Source organism: Canis lupus, chromosome 30, assembly GCF_003254725.2.
Source record: "Canis lupus dingo isolate Sandy chromosome 30, ASM325472v2, whole genome shotgun sequence".
Lineage (NCBI taxonomy): Eukaryota > Metazoa > Chordata > Mammalia > Carnivora > Canidae > Canis > Canis lupus.
The window spans coordinates 23,856,804-23,873,801 of NC_064272.1; the positions used below are offsets into that span (position 1 = coordinate 23,856,804).

The following is a 16,998-nucleotide window of genomic DNA, read 5'->3' on the forward strand; positions in this document are numbered from 1 at the left end:
TCTCTGCCATACTGTTCCTATTTCATTGTTTTTTCCCTCCTGAGATATCAATTATACATATGCTAGATCTTTTTAGTGAATCCCCCATTTATCTCTTTTCTGAATTTTTCTATCCTTTTGTTTCTAATGGTTCACTGTTTTCTTATATACAACATCTAGATCTAAACCTATCAAATTTTTAATTTCTGTTATATTTTTCAATTTCAGAATTTTCATCAGACTCTTTTATTTTCAGTTTTCTGCTATAATTTTAAATTCCATTTCTTTATGTATTTGAACATATTAAAGTCTGTATCTGTGTCTGATCATTTCATTACCTGGAAACCTTCAGGTTGTTTACATGTCTGACATCCCAGCTAGAATGTAAGTCCTCTGAGGATATATACTCTGTGTCATTTATTCTTGTATCACTGATGTTTGGTATACAATAGTTTTCTCCTTTTGTTCTTCTACAATGTTGTCTTGTTTGTTCATATGCTTATTATTTTTAACTGAATGCCAGATAATGTACATGAAAAACCACAGATATAAATTTAGACTTCAGGTGATGATACTTTCTCAAGACAAGATTAATTTTTGCTTCTGGCAATCAGTTAGGCTTGATAAACTAGTAATCCTGGATCACTTTATTCTAATCAGAGATTAAGTAGCTGTGAAGTAAAAATTTTAATACCTGTGATAGAAGAAGGTAGGATTTTTTTTGACTCATCCTTACTCCAGGGATAGCCCTTCAAGATCCCATCCTAAAGACCTTCTGAGAAGGCCTTAAGTATTATTTTTATCCTTAGCTTCAAGAATCTAGAGTTCTACTTGGCTTCTCAGTCTCTCAGCAACCTTATCAGGAACTAGAAGATACATCTGGAGAAAAGAGCCCCAAAGGCCATGCTCACATGTCTAGGCATTCTCATATTTTCCTAACATCTAGCCCCATAATTCTTTATAGCCTTATACTCACTCCAATACCTCCAAATACGCACACAAACACACACACATATAAACATACATGTGTATATATATGTACTTTTAAAATATTTATATTAAAAAAAATTTATATTTTGAGGCCAGGTTGTTTTTTATCAGCTGTTATAAACAGGGAAAAAGGATTACTCTATTTCTTGAAAACAATTCCTTGTTAATTTTAGGTATTGTGAATGCTGTCTCAAAGTTTATAACTCTCTTTGCTTTAAGGTGCCTTTTACTCTTAATTTTCATATAGTGAAATATATCAAACTTTTTATAGTCAAAAGATTTTATGTCATATTCAAAGTGTTTCTCTACCCTAAAATACAATATATTTTTAAATATCTTTTCAAACGTTTTACCCATTTTTTAACTGGAGTTCATGCATTTTTTTATATGAGTAAAATAGTTGTTTGTATATTCTGAGACACCTTCTATCAAATAGCTGTACTGCTGACATTTTTTTCATAGTCTCTGGCTTTTTACATTTATTTAACTGTGTCTTTTGAAATTATAATTTTAACAGAGCCCAACTAATAAATTTTGTATCCTAAAAAAATTTTGCCTATGTCAAAGTGACAAAAATTTCTCCTCTTTTTCTAGAAGTTTAAGTTTTATCCTTAAGCATACGGATGTATTTTCTATTTTCAGCTAATTTTTGTATAAGGTATAGTGTATAGGTTGAGGTTCAACTTTTTTTCCATATGGATATCTAATTATGCCGGTACCATTTGTCAGACTATTCTTTTCTCCTTGAAATTACCTTGGGACTTTTGCAAAAATCCATCTGACCCTATGGATTCTATTCTGTTCCACTGTTTTATATGTCTATCCTTAAGTCAAGAGGACACTATCTTTAATTACTATGGCTTTATAGTAAGTCTTAAAATCAGGCAGTACAAATGCCCTTGCTTTGTTTTTTTGTTTTGTTTTGTTTTTTTGTTTTTTGAAAATTCTTTTGGCTAGTCTAAGTTCTCTGCATTTCAGCCTAACTATCAGAATCAGTTTATCAATATTTATCTGAGATAAATACTCAGAGATTCTGATAGGGATTGCACTGACTCTACAGCACAATTTGGGGAGAACTAACACACTGAGTCTCCCAAACAATAAACACAGTATATTTTTGTTTTTATTTAGATATTTAATTTTTCTTGGCAATGTTCTATAGTGTTCATATATATGTCTTGTGCATATTTTATTAAATGTATTCTAAGTATTTTATCATCTTAATGATATTTTTGGAGAGCTTTTTAAATTTTCATTTTCTAAATGTTTATTGGTAGTGTATAGAACTAATTTTTGCATTCTGACTTTATATCTATCCTACGTCCTTGGTAAATTTACTTAATTATTTTATAATTTTTCCTAGATTCATTACAATTTTCTAAGCATAATCCCAATGTTACCTACAAATAAATGCAGTTTATTTCCTTTACAATCTATATGCCTTTCATTTCTTTTTTTTTTTTTTTTTTTAGGAGCCTTTCATTTCTTTTTCTTGCCTGACTATGCTGACTATGACCATGATATGTTATCTTCTTTTATATAGTGCTAAGTTTAACTTGTTAATATTTTGTTAAAGTATACTGGCTTATAGTTTAGTTTTCTTGTAATGTCTTTGTCTGGTGTGGGTATCAGAGTAATGCTGGTCTGACAGAATATATTAAGTTTTCCCTTCTCCTTTATTTTCTTAAAGGTTTTGCATAAGATTGGTATTTTTTCTTTCTTAAATGCTTACACTTCCATGGTGAGACTCTCTCTGGGCCTGAACATTCCTTGATGGAAACTTATTAAGTATCAACCTAATTTCATCATACACACCTACTATTCTATTTCTGCTTGGTTTTGTTAATTTGGATCTGTAAAAGAATTTGCCCATTAAATTAGCTATTGAACTTCTTGGCTCAATGTGCTCAAAATTTAAACTACCAATGTATGTAGTAATAGCTTCTTTCATTCTTGATACTGTATTTTGTGTTTTCTCTTAATTTCTTGATCGAACTACCTAGAAATTTATCAATTAATCTTTTCTGTTGATTCCCTCTTGTTTTTGTATCATTGATATCTCTCTTACTTGTTACTTTATTCCTTCTATTTACTTAGAAATAGAGGGAAACAGAGTTTAAGTTGCACTTTCTGGTCTAGCTTTCTAAGGTGGATGCTTATAAGATTGATTTCTAGATCTTTCTTTTTTTCTAATTGTTAGAAACATGATTAGCCAATGTTTCCTGTGCATTCTTCACTTCTTTGTATAGATTTAAATTTCCATCTGGTATCGTCTTTCTTTCTTTCTTTCTTTCTTTCTTTCTTTCTTTCTTTCTTTCTTTCTTTCAGACAGAGAGGCAGAGACACAGGCAGAGGGAGAAGCAGGCTCCATGCAGGAAGCCCAACGTGGGACTCGATCCCAGGTCTCCAGGATCAGGCCCTGGACTGAAGGTGGTGCTAAACCGCTGAGCCACCTGGGCTGCCCTGGTATCCTTTTTCTACCCAAAGAACATCCTTTAACATTTCTTGCATTTAAATTTTCTTTCAGTGGTTATTCACCATAGCTGAATCTAATGACTTTTATTATTTTGTGTTTTTGTTATGATCCACTTCAAAACAGTTTCCAATTGCATTATTTAGATGTGACTCAATTTTCAAAAATTTCAGATTTTCCAGATATTTTGTTACTGATTTCTAATCTCCTTGAAACCTAAGAACTTATTCTATATAATTTGAATCCTTTTAAATTTATTGAGACTTCTTTTATAGCTTAGCATATGTTAGCAAATGTTCATGTACACTTGAATGTATATCTGCTACTTTTGAGTGGAGAGTTCTATAAATGTCAATTAGGTCATCAAGTTGGTTCAGAGTGGTATTCAAGTGTCCTATTCCCTAACTGCTTTTCTATCTACTTGTTCTATCAATGTATCAATCAACTTGTCTACTCAGAAATAAGTGTACCTTCAACTATAATTTGTAGATTTTTTCATTGCTCAGTTTTGTCAATTTTTTTTCTTAATTATTTTATAACTCTCTTACTGCATTATTAACTGACATTTAGGACTATTTCTCTTTGATAAAGCAAAAATTATCCTTGTCTACAGTAATATTCTGTGAAATGATATACATTCTTTGATATTAATATGGTCACTGTAACATTCTTACAACTGGTACTTGTATGATACCTGCTTTGCCATCCTTTTAAACTATTTGTGTCTTTACGTTTAAATTGCATTTCTTTTAGACAGCTATGGTTTTGCTTCAATCATTCTTACCATCTCAGCTTTTGAAATCAATGTGGGTAGTCCATTTACATTTAATGTAATCATTAATGTGATTAGTTTAAGCTTACCATCTTTGTGTTTATTTTCTATTTGTCCCATATGTTCTGTGTTCTTATTTTCCCCCTTACCTTCTTTTGGATTAACTGAGTATTTTAAACTACAGTTGATCCCTAACCCAGGGATTAGGAATGCCAATCCCTCACACAGCTGAAAATCTGCATATAACTTTTGACTCCTCGCCAAAAACTTAAATACTAACAGCCTGCTATTGACTGGAAGCCTTATTGATAACTTAACTAGTCAGTTAACATTTATTTTGCATACTATATATATTATATACTATATTCATATATAAAATAAGCTAGAGAAAAGAAAATTATAATGAAAAGAAAATACATTTACAATGCTGTAATTTATGTACTACGCAGTACTTACAGAAGAAAATATCCACATAAGTGAACCTATGCAGTTCAAATTCATGTTGCTCAAGGGTCAACTACATTTGATTCCCTTTATTGACTTGTTAACTGTATCTCCTTTATTTTCTTTCAATGGTAACTCCAGGTCAGGTTGCAAACATCTTCTTAAAAGGACTGATACTAAATACTTAACTTTATTTACAAAAACAAGTAGCTAGTCTATGGGCTGTAGTTTGCTGACCCCTGCACTAAGGTTTCCAATATCCAACTTCTAAATAGCAGAGTCTAGCTGCCACAATTATACTACTTCCTGCACAATAAGAAACAACAATAACTTCCACTTTCCCTCCTCCTATCTTCTGTGCCATTATCGTAAGTTTTGATTCTTCACATATTATAAACACATTTTTCATTGTTACTATTTTAAGTACCTCTTAAAGAAAATATTTAAATGATACAAGTCCTTTACATTTTACCTATGTATTTGCTGTTGTTTAATTATTTATTTTTAGAGAGAGCAAGCAGGGGGGAGGGGCAGAGAGAGAGAGAGGGAAAGAGTCACAAGCTGACTCCATACAGAGCATGGAGCCCAACACAGGACTTGATCCCACATCCCGGAGATCCTGACCTGAACCGAAACAAAGAGTCAAAGGCTTAAATGACTGCACCACCCAAGCACCCCTATGTATTTACTATTTTATGCTCTTCACTTCTTTGTATAAATCTGCATTTCTATCTGGTATCTTTTTTCTACCTGAAAAATGTCTTTTAACATTTCTTGCAATGTAAATCTCCTAGAGGCAAATTCTCTCAGCTTTGTCTAAAAAAGGTCTTTAATTTGCTCTCATTTTTCAATATTATTTTCACAGAATAAAGAATCCTAGTTTGACAGTTTTTCTTTCAACACATAAAAAAGTCATTCCATGTATGTCTTCAGTTTGCAACGTGTGTGATGGGCAGTCAGCAGTTATTCTTATATTTGTTCCTTATATGTAAATGTATCTTTTCTATGGCTGCTTTATTTTTTTTTAAGGATTTTATTTTATTTATTTATTTTTTTAAATTCTCATTAGAGAAGGGAAATCTTTTTTTTTTTTTTAATTTTTATTTATTTATGATAGTCACAGAGAGAGAGAGAGAGAGGCGCAGAGACACAGGCAGAGGGAGAAGCAGGCTCCATGCAGGGAGCCCGATGTGGGATTCGATCCCGGGTCTCCAGGATCGCACCCTGGGCCAAAGGCAGGCGCCAAACCGCTGTGCCACCCAGGGATCCCTAAGGATTTTATTTTTAAGTAATCTCTATACCCAATGTGGGGCTTGAATGTACAACCTCAAGAGTCACATACTCCATTGACTAAGCCAGCCAGGCAACCCTCTATACCTGCTTTTACAATTTTCTCATTTCTAGTCATTTCCAGTAATTTGATTTTGTGTTTATACTGCTTGAGCTTCAAAGAGCTTCTTAGGCTACGGATTAAAATTTTTTTCATATCTTAAAATTCTGAAAATGGTAATTTTTCAAATCTTTGTTGGTGGGAAAAACTTGTCCCTCCTCCCTGGACTCCCAATTATTTTCTCTCTGAGCTTAGATTTGGATTGTTTCTATTGTTTTATTTTCCTTTATTCAAGTTTTCTTATGTTAGCTTCTGCAGTAACTGATTTAATCTTAAGCCTATCCATTAAATTTTTCATGTCAGAAAATGCACTTTTCACAGTTCTTTAAGTTACATTTGGTCCTACATATTTTTCTGTAATTCTTTGAACATATTAATACTAGTTGCTTTAAAGTCCTTGCATGCAATTTCTGGTTCTGTTTCCATCTGGGTGTTTTTTCCTCATGACTATGGATCACATTTTTCATCTTTTTGCCATCTAGTAATGTTTTTTGAATCCTAGACATTATGAATGTTACATTGTTGAGTATCTGCATTCTGTGTCCTCCTTTAACAAGTATTATTGAGCTTTATTCTGATGGGGAGCTAATTTACTTGAAAATCACTTTGATCTTTTTCAACCTTAGTTTTTCAGCCTAATAAAGGCAGGTCTGAAATAGTCTTTACTCTAGGGTGAGGCCAATATACTCCTAGCATAGCTTGAGATCTCAAACAAGTGTAATTTCTTACAGTTGTTCAATTTATAGATTCTCCAGTACTTTGTCCTTCTCTGGTAGTTGTCTAATACAATTTCATGCTGTGCATGCACACATTAGTTTTCAGCTAAGACTCAAGGTAATCCCTGTCAGATACCTGGAGCTTTTTCTCAGTGTAGTCCTTTCTTCTCAGGTACTCTGTCCTAAGTCCAGACACCTCAGCCTTCCTAAACTTTGACCTGTCTCTTCGTTGTCACTTGTCACTCAGCAAGACTGCTATGTACTTCTTACTCTTCCTAAGATCCCTTCCCCTGTGCTATACCTAAAATTTTGCCTTCTCTAGTCAAAAAAATGACAGAAATCACAGAGATTTATTTCTCCCCTCTCTGGATCTCAGTCCTTCACTGCCCATTACCCAATGTTTGAAAATAATTGTTTCATATATTTTGTTCAGTTCAGTCCTCATATAATTACAGGAGGTCTAACTTAACAGTTACTCTAGCACAGCTGGAAGGAAAATCTCCATTTACTTTTTCCACTAAGAGTTATAAAATTTTCCTTTTAGACATTTAACACTTTAATATACCTAGAGTTTTGTTTGGTTTTAAATATTATGTAAGATGGAGACCTAACTTCATTTTTTTCCAAACAGACAAGCATTTTTTTTTTTTTTTGGCTCCACTTATTCAATGATCTCTACTTTTCCTCACTGATTTGAGATCCCACCTCTACTACATAACAAAGTTTCACACATGTTATCGGTCGCTTCCTGAGCACTCAATTTTATTCCTCTGGTCAAGTTGTTCATCCTATACTAATATCATATTCTCAATTACTCTAGTAAGTCTTAATATCTTCCAGGGTAAATCCCTCTTTCCTGTTTACCACCTTTAGGGTGGGCCCTACTTCTTCTTTTACTTTTCTATATAACATTTTTAACCCATCACTCTCCTGTGAATAACCCTGTTGTAATTTATATTGGAATTGTAGTGAACCTACAAATCAATATGGGGAAAATGCAAGTTTTAATGATATTAGGTATTATTTTCCACAACTATGGTATATCTCTCCATTTATTTAAAATCAATCTTTTTATATTTTTCTCCCAAAGTTTTAAAATTTTCCTTATATAGGCCTTATCTTTCTTTGTTACTCTAATTCTTCAATACATGATATTCTTGATATTATTAATGATGTCCTCTTTATCTGGTAGTCTACTGCTGATATAAACAAATGCAATCTATTTTTGTTTATGAATATTATATCTACCCACTGCTAAACTCTCTTTTATTTAACAATCTGTAGTCTTGTCCTCTCTATCCACATTGCAAATACCTTAGTACAAGCCACTATTCTCAACTGAGTAACAAACACTTCTAATTAGTTTTCCATCTCTAGTTTTGTACCCCACCCTGGAGTTAAAAATTCTTTACTGGTCTTGCTATCTGTCTGACCTTTGTATATACTGTTCCTTCTGTCTTCCTATCTCTTCATGGCCAATCTAACTTCTGCTTATTCTTTTAGTTTCTGATTACTGTCCTCAAATACTTCCTAGGCTAGATTAACTATTCCTCTTAAATGTATAGTATCACCCTATGCTTAATCCTCTTCTATCTCTTACCACTCTTAATTGTTTCTCTCTGTTGCCAATTAAACTATAGTTGATCCCTGAACAAACCCTTCATGGGTTTGAACTGTGTGAGTCCACTTATATGTGATTTTCTCCATATATAAACTATGGTACTATAAATGTATTTTCTCTTCCTTATAATTTTCTTAGTAACATTTTCTTTTACTAGCTTATTATAAAAATACAGTATATAATACATATAATACAAAATACATTAATCAACTATTCATGTTAACAGTAAGGTATCCAGGCAAAGGAGGCTATCAGTAGTTAGGTTTTTGGGGAGTCAAAAGTTATACGCAGATTTTCAATCACACAAGGGTCAGCACCCCTTGCCACCATGCTGCTCAAAGGTCAAGTGTATTAACTTTTTTGAGAACAAGCTTTCATCTTCATCTCTACATACTTGCAGAACATACCAGTCTCTGACATATGGCAGAAGACTGATAAATTCAACAAATGCAAGAATAAAATCTCACTTGGACTTGGAAGATCCACCTGAAATAGAACTATCTGTGCCATTTTGCAGATCAAGAAACACACATTTCTGCATTTGTGACTCAAAAAACTCAAGCAACATTATTCCATCTTACTACTTTTAGAAAAGATGCCAAAATACATAATAAATGTTTTACCATAAATACAATTTTCATTTTAAATTTGTGTTTTGAATGAACTATTTTTAAAAAGATCAAAAAAGAGCAAAATAAATAAATAAATAAAAACCCAACAGTCAGATGGTGAAAAAAAAACTTAAAATATCAAAAGTGGAGTTGGAACCCCATACTGGGCATAGAGATTACTTTAAAAATAAATTAATTAGATAAATAAATATATGTATATCAACAACCTTCTGATTTTTATTATAGTGGCTAACTATCTCAGTTTGCTTAGAACATATGATTTTTCGTATTAAATTGGGGAAGTCCCAGGCAAACCAAAGGAATCCAGTTGCTCTAATTTTCATACTAATACAAATATTTATACAAAACACATACTCACACTAAATTTTTTGTAATCTGACCAACAAAACATGTAAGACAGAGTATCTTGTGGATATGTAACTTAATGTTTTTTGAGTCAACAGATTTGTATTCCAATCTCAGCACCTTGTCTTTATTGTAGGCAAGTTACCTAGCCATTTTGAACATAAAAATATATAAGTATTTCCCCATTGTGATATAAATCTTTCAGAAATTCTAAAACATACATTTTTAATGCAGGAATACATGTCCAAGTTCATTTCCGTTTCTTAAATGCAAGCTAGTATTAAAATCCTTACCCGTGATACTTCCTCTACACCCGTCATCTGGTACCTCCTCATCCTTTCAAATACTGAATGATCTGCACAGCCCCCCTGTGGGCCATATTTATGGGGATAGTCTAAAACACAAAAAAGTAATGTCATTACTATTACATGTTTAGAGATTACTAATCATCCTACAAATGAAAAACTCAAAATTAACGAAAAGCCATACATGCTTATTGAGCATTATAATTTAAAACCTGGCAGGTTCATAAGTTCTCCCTCAATAAAATACCACTGGTTTCTACAATTTCGTCATATAGATGATTTGGGAATTCTAAAAAAGGACAATAATCATTCTTCATTCTAGGTTTAACTTTCCCAATCTTTCCCACTTCAGATATATAAAATATGTTAATACTGCAATTTACTTCATTTTGTAATTTATAACTTTCCCTCCAAATACATTAAGTTTCCTATGCTGCAAATGTATACCTCAATCTGAACTACAGTTAGACTAATATAATATTCTATTTGGCTTGAATTCCTTCAATGAATACCAACTGGCCACAAGGAAAAGTGTCCTTCAAACATGTTCCATGGCACAGAAAAAGACTGTTTAAATTTCTTCCAGGTGTAACTCAACTGAATGCTTTATAAGCCAATAACTATTTTATCATCATTTGTTTTCCCTTTATAATTAAACAGTGATTAATTAATCCTTAACTGAATTGGTTCTATTTCTAGATAGCTGTTCCATTTTAGTCATTTAAAAATTTATTTCACTCTCTCAAATTTCACATACCTCTTCTTTGTTAGGGTTCTCCCTAATCATGACCATGTCTTATAATTTAATCAAGTTACCATAATTCAGTGAACTATCAAAATAAAATACTGAGACATGGGTGAGAAGGGAAGCACTGAAAAATTTTTAAGTAGCTTAAGATATAGTACAAAGAATTATAATTAGAAATACTGCAGGTAGTTTCTTAAGAAAATCTAGAACCTGAAGTGGATACTAGTGACCTATTTCTTTGGAATACTAATTAAATAGTACAATACTAATTTAATCTGGCAGTTAAGAGACAGGGGTTACAGGACAACCTACATTTACTGATATTAACAGCTCTGACTTAAACTTTAGATTTTTTTATCAGAGGTTAAGACTGCAAAAGCTATAAAATTCCAGTCAATAAATGTGAAATGATAGAGTTAAAAAGTTACCACTTTATAACTCCACAAGTATAAAGTGATTTAGGTAAGGATCATTAATGGGTATTAAAACCACTGAGTGAAAGATATGGGGTTACTGGATATTCATAGACTCTGAAAGTATCACCTCACAGATTACTTATTACTTTATAAAGGAAAGTGGTATCTTCACACTAAAGATATAATAATTATCATTTCATTTACCAAATGATCAAGCTAATAAGCCCGTGTAGTAGAAAGATATGTGCCTCCTGATGTGATGCAGTAAGGAATATCTATCTTTCCCTACACAATATTCTTAACAAAATATATTCACTGAATCTCATCATGAATAAACAATCAGATACACCAAAATGCAGAATATCCTATAAGTCCCTGACCTAGACATGTGAAAAATGGCAATGTCACTTAAAGAAAAAAACAGAAAAAGTTGATAACTAAGGGTGTGGGAGCCTGGTAATTAAGATATTAAAAGAGACATAATATACAAATGCAAACAAATGTATTTTTAGGACAACTGGAGAAATTTTATTATAGACAAGTAGTAAATAATATTACTGAATTAGTGTTAATTTTTATAGGGGTGAAATACTACTGTAGCTATTTATGAAAATGTAAAAATTCTTAGGGAGTGTGTGTTTTAGGGGATGTGTTTAGCAGTGAAGTTTCATGATGTCTGCAACCTATTCTCAAATAGTTCTCCAAGAAGTGTATGAAGGGTAAAAAAAAAAAAAAAGAAAAAAAAATTTTAATGGCAGATCTGGGAGGAGGATATATATGTTTACTGCACAATTCCTTTAACTTTTTTTTTAAGTGTAAAATTTTCAAAATAAAATCAAGACTAAAAGAGGTAGAACAAATTCAAATGACTTCAAAGTGGAAAATACAACTGAAATACCAAATGAGAAAAAAAACCTAGTATGTTTATTATTTTAGCATTTCAAAGGTTGACTTTGGGAAAGTAAAAACACACCACCACCCAATAACATGTATCTAATAAGTATCTACCACAAAGGCTGAAAAGTTTTCCAATGTAATATCCCCAGATTTTCAATTATCACCTTTTAGAAGGCTTGGGATTATAATCATCACAATACCTTCCTCTGATAATGTAATTTTAACTGAAAATACCCAATGAGCCTTGCCCAGATTCTTACTGGAGTCTAGTTTGCCTGAACCACCAGGTGAAGAAGTTCCTCCATGCCAAGAACACATATTTTAATAAATAAATAAAAAATATACAGTCATACTCATAGGCAAGTTTACACACATACTTAAGTATCTTTTCCAGTTAATAGCACATTGATCCTTTGGAATTTTGTTACTTATTTTAATTGTTATTATAAAATCAAGTTCATAGTTTAATATCATTTCTATATCCATAATTTTGTGCTATTTTATTTTACCCCCATACCAGGATAGTCCAAATTCCAGTAACTAAGAATGTTAACTGATTCTTTGACTTAGTTTTCCCTTAACTCATGGCTAAGAAAATGGTTTATCTATTTAAGATAACAACGTGTATAAGGAGGAATCCTTCTGCTGACCCTGGCAGCAACTAGGCAGATAAGTAAAAAAATGCACTGAGTTACTGCTCACAAAATATTTTGTCATATAAAATGGATGAAACTAATTTATATTCTTTCAAAAGTTTAGTTTCTGTTCCAATGTGATAAGCAACTAACTTACTATTCAATTAGCATGTTATGCTCTTATTTTGTCATAAATGGGTCAGTTTGTAGTGCCTTAATTTAGATTTGTTTATTACGTTGGTATTTTAGTTAATAAGAATCTATTTTACCACTTACCATAGGCAAATTTAAGTTCAATGAAATAAATGTATATTTACCATTTGAGGAAATTCTTATAGTTGAATTAGACATCTCCCAATACACACATAAAAAAGAGCTATTTTGACACCTGAAACTAATATAACACTATATGTTAACTATATGGGAATTAAATTAAAAACTTTTAAAAAAGAACTATTTTAAACTATAGTTCTGATTTTATCATGACATTTCTTGAAACCATCTTAATAACCCCCAAGCCCAAACTGCTCTCTCTCACACAGAGACATGAACAGAAACACACAAGCATGGACACTGAGATCCCACTCCCAAATAAAAAACTATTTAACTTAGCCTTTCAAAAGACAAGCCCTGTGATTAAATCATTACTATCAATTTTCAGATGAACTTTCCCTAAATGTCTACTATACCTGGTCTCCCCATCCCACACACCTCATCACTATCAGAAATAAAGGAAGAAAGGAAAGAAGAAAAGAAAGAATATGGGGGCAAAGGGATAATTTGTTTACCAAAACCAAATTTGTTTACCAAAATACATAAATGTCCCAAAACCCTTCATATCAGTATATCACTTAACCAATAGAAAAAAAGTTTTTAAACTATTCAAAAATCTTATTTGAAAAAAAAAATTATTCTTGGCATAGTTTGGCAGCCACTGACCAATAGGTCCTCATCAACCTGCATATAAAGCTAGACTGAATTTCCCGGCTCCCTTCCAAGTTAGGTGTGACATATAACCAAGTTCAAGTTGAAGGAATGTGAGCAGTAGGGAAGTGCACAAGAATGATCCTTCGTGCTCTTTTCCCCTTCTGAATTGCTAGTGGGAGACAACCTGGGAAAGTATGAAATAGTACCCTGAATTCCTGAACTGTGAAAAGCTGTCTGATGAGGAATATTCACATTAAACTGTTACATAATGAGAAATGAGCTTTCAGTACATTTTGTCACTGAATTTGGGGACTGTTTGATAATGCAGTTAGCACTGCCTTAATACATTGTGAAAACGTTTGTCAAGGAAAGAAAAACTGATTTTATACCTGCTCTTCAATGGCATTTGGCAAATTTTTCCAATCACAGACAGTACCAAAATAATCTCAGACTAGCATATCAGAAATTCTTTAGCAGTGTTAGTAGTTACTGTCACTTTCTGATGTTTTCATTTATAACTAGTTTTCACTCATCCCCAGATAGAACTTTTGCCCCCCACCCCCCCTAAAAAAAAAATCAGGCACAGAGTTAAGCTGAAGACTTACTATACTCATGGTAATAATTCCACTTTCAGCTGAAGACAGAAACTCGTAAACTCTATTAACACTCTGATAAAATATTTCACATACTTAGAGAAATGTGCTATTATCACTGTTCAAACAGTTTAAGAAGATTTACTCAATGCAAGATTTTCAGTTTTAAAAAGTAGAAAGAGCTGTGAAATTGTTAGCAATATGGTTTTAAGTCCACCACATAACAAACATGTCAAAATAACAGTTTTGCTTCAATACATAATTTAGTTCAATTATATTACTTCAACATATAAATCAGTTGATATCCTTGATATTATTCAAATTTGAGAAATAACAAATATAATCTGACCACGACAGGAATTAGGATACACCTCCATTCAAAACATACTAAGGGGGGGTACCTGAGTGGCTCAGTCAGTTGGCTGCCTCACTTTGGCTCAGGTCATGATTTAGGTCCTGGGATTGAGCTCCAAGTCCAGCTCCCTACTCAGCACGGACTTTTTTTCTCCCTCTCCCCTTTCCCTCCCTCCTCACTTGAGCTCATTCTCTCTCTCTCTCTCTCTCTCTCTCTCTCAAATAAATAAAATCTTTATTTATACATATTCAGCAGCCTCTATTATATAGTAATCCAGTAAAATATACTTTTCAGATATTATTAATAATATTAGACACACTGGCACTCTGTTGTCATCAATATATTAGCACTGATGCTGAACATTTGAACATTATTTTTTTCCTTTTTTTTCCTTTTTTTTTAATTTATTTTTTATTGGTGTTCAATTTACCAACATACAGAATAACCCCCAGTGCCCGTCACCCATTCACTCCCACCCCCCGCCCTCCTCCCCTTCCACCTCCCCTAGTTCGTTTCCCAGAGTTAGCAGTCTTTACGTTCTGTCTCCCTTTCTGATATTTCCCACACATTTCTTCTCCCTTCCCTTATATTCCCTTTCACTATTATTTATATTCTCCACATGAATGAGAACATGTTTGTCCTTCTCCGACTGACTTACTTCACTCAGCATAATACCCTCCAGTTCCATCCACGTCGAAGCAAATGGTGGGTATCTGTCATTTCTAATAGCTGAGTAATATTCCATTGTATACATAAACCACATCTTCTTTATCCACTCATCTTTCGATGGACACCGAGGCTCCTTCCACAGTTTGGCTATTGTGGCCATTGCTGCTATAAACATCGGGGTGCAGGTGTCCCGGCATTTTATTGCATCTGTATCTTTGGGGTAAATCCCCAACAGTGCAATTGCTGGGTCATAGGGCAGGTCTATTTTTAACTCTTTGAGGAACTTCCACACAGTTTTCCAGAGTGGCTGCACCAGTTCACATTCCCACCAACAGTGTAAGAGGGTTCCCTTTTTTCCGCATCCTCTCCAACATTTGTGGTTTCCTGCCTTGTTAATTTGCCCCATTCTCACTGGTGTGAGGTGGTATCTCATTGTGGTTTTGACTTGTAGCATTTGAACATTATTATTACGGTACTCAACTACTGTCTAATGGGTATCTCATCTACACAATAAAATATATAAAGCTAATATATTTATAAGTATAAAATAACATATACAGGTATACACACACATACGTATTTGTGACATTGTATATGAAGCCGATATTAGAATTGATTTCTTCCTACCACTTCTCCACAGTCAGAAGTCAAATAATATATAATAGCACACCACCTATAGGCTAACAGCAGCAGTTGGAAGGAAGCCAGCAGAAACTTAAGAACAGAATCACCACCTTGCAGGCCATCATTCCCCAGGGTAAAAAGACTGCCTAAAATAAGACTGCTCTGCCCCAACACACCTCAATAAGTTGCATTTGGCTGGAACCAAGAGAATACTTATATTTCAGAAAATCATCTCCTCTGGTCCATCATCTAGCCGAGGTCAAGAGACTCAATCAGGAGAACTCCAGCAAAAATCAAGGTGGAATCCAAGAACTCTTCCTGTTCTTGAGAAAACATTCCCCTGCCCCTCATGTCACTAAACACTCACAACCATCTACCACTTTCTGCCAAAGGGACCATCAGGACTATTCTCATTGTTATTTAGCTTTTATAGTCATGAGACTGTATCACCAACTACTCTAACTCCTTCTAGGTATTTGCTGCCCCCAAGTCATTACTTCCTTTTATTTCCTTATTTTTATAGCTTCTCATTGTCACTCTCTCTGACATCACCCCGACATAATTCTGAGTGACTTCAGCATTAATATTGATGATTTTTCCAGTACACTTACACTACCTTTTCTCCAGTGATCTTATCCTACATCAAGTTCTCACTTACACATTCTTTTGAATCTGTCATTACTAATAACTGAAACCCATTTACAACCTCAACTTGCACATCCTACTTTCTTTCCACCAATTATCTTTTTCTGAAAATTCTCTCCAACAGTCCTACAACACCACTAAGATCTTTCAATCTACCAATGTTACCACCTTGTTCACTATCACTGGATATTCTCTTTCTTCTGTTTATTCTGCTTAAATCCAGTAGTCCCTTATTATCATAACTACTTTGCTATATTGCCTTAAAAGTTCCTTGCCCCCTCAATCTCAACTCTCACCCAAATCCTGTTTAAATGAACCCTCTACCTACATCCCTGCAACTGAATGGGCCCAGAGAAAACTGGTAACTATGAATATTCTCACTCAAAAAGAATGGTCTATAAGCTCCAGCAGTTCCTTTTTGCTACCTAGCAATGACACTATATTTCCAGAGTCCGTTCTCAATCCTACTTATCCAGGTAACTATAGGCACGTTAGTAGTGGCAGTAAAACTGACCATGCCAGCAGAAACTATGCAAAGTGATCTTAATATGGGAAAATTACAATTGTTCTCAACCTTTAAAATTTTTAATATGAAAATAGTAATACCTTCATATTAAATATAATAAAAATCTCAATACTAAAAATCTAATTATTATTTATAAATGTATAAGGGAATAAAAACCAATAAAACTATTATTTAGCACACCATATTCTAAAATATTAGAAACATCAAGAATTAGAGTATCTAAAAAGAAAAATATAATGTTTTATCTCTTTACAAGTTGTATTTTATATATAATAAACTAGATACAGACATTCCTT

The 16,998-nt window shown here is 33.1% G+C and overlaps 1 protein-coding gene across 1 annotated transcript in view; it reads right to left on the reverse strand.

Annotated features, from left to right (window-relative positions):
* ADAM10 (ADAM metallopeptidase domain 10) overlaps window positions 1-16,998 on the reverse strand; it is a 126,904-nt gene that overhangs the window by 45,871 nt on the left and 64,035 nt on the right. The window contains exon 5 of the mRNA XM_025472659.3: window positions 9,656-9,756. Coding sequence (XP_025328444.1) covers window positions 9,656-9,756 — 101 coding nt within the window. The remainder of the gene's footprint in view (window positions 1-9,655; window positions 9,757-16,998) is intronic.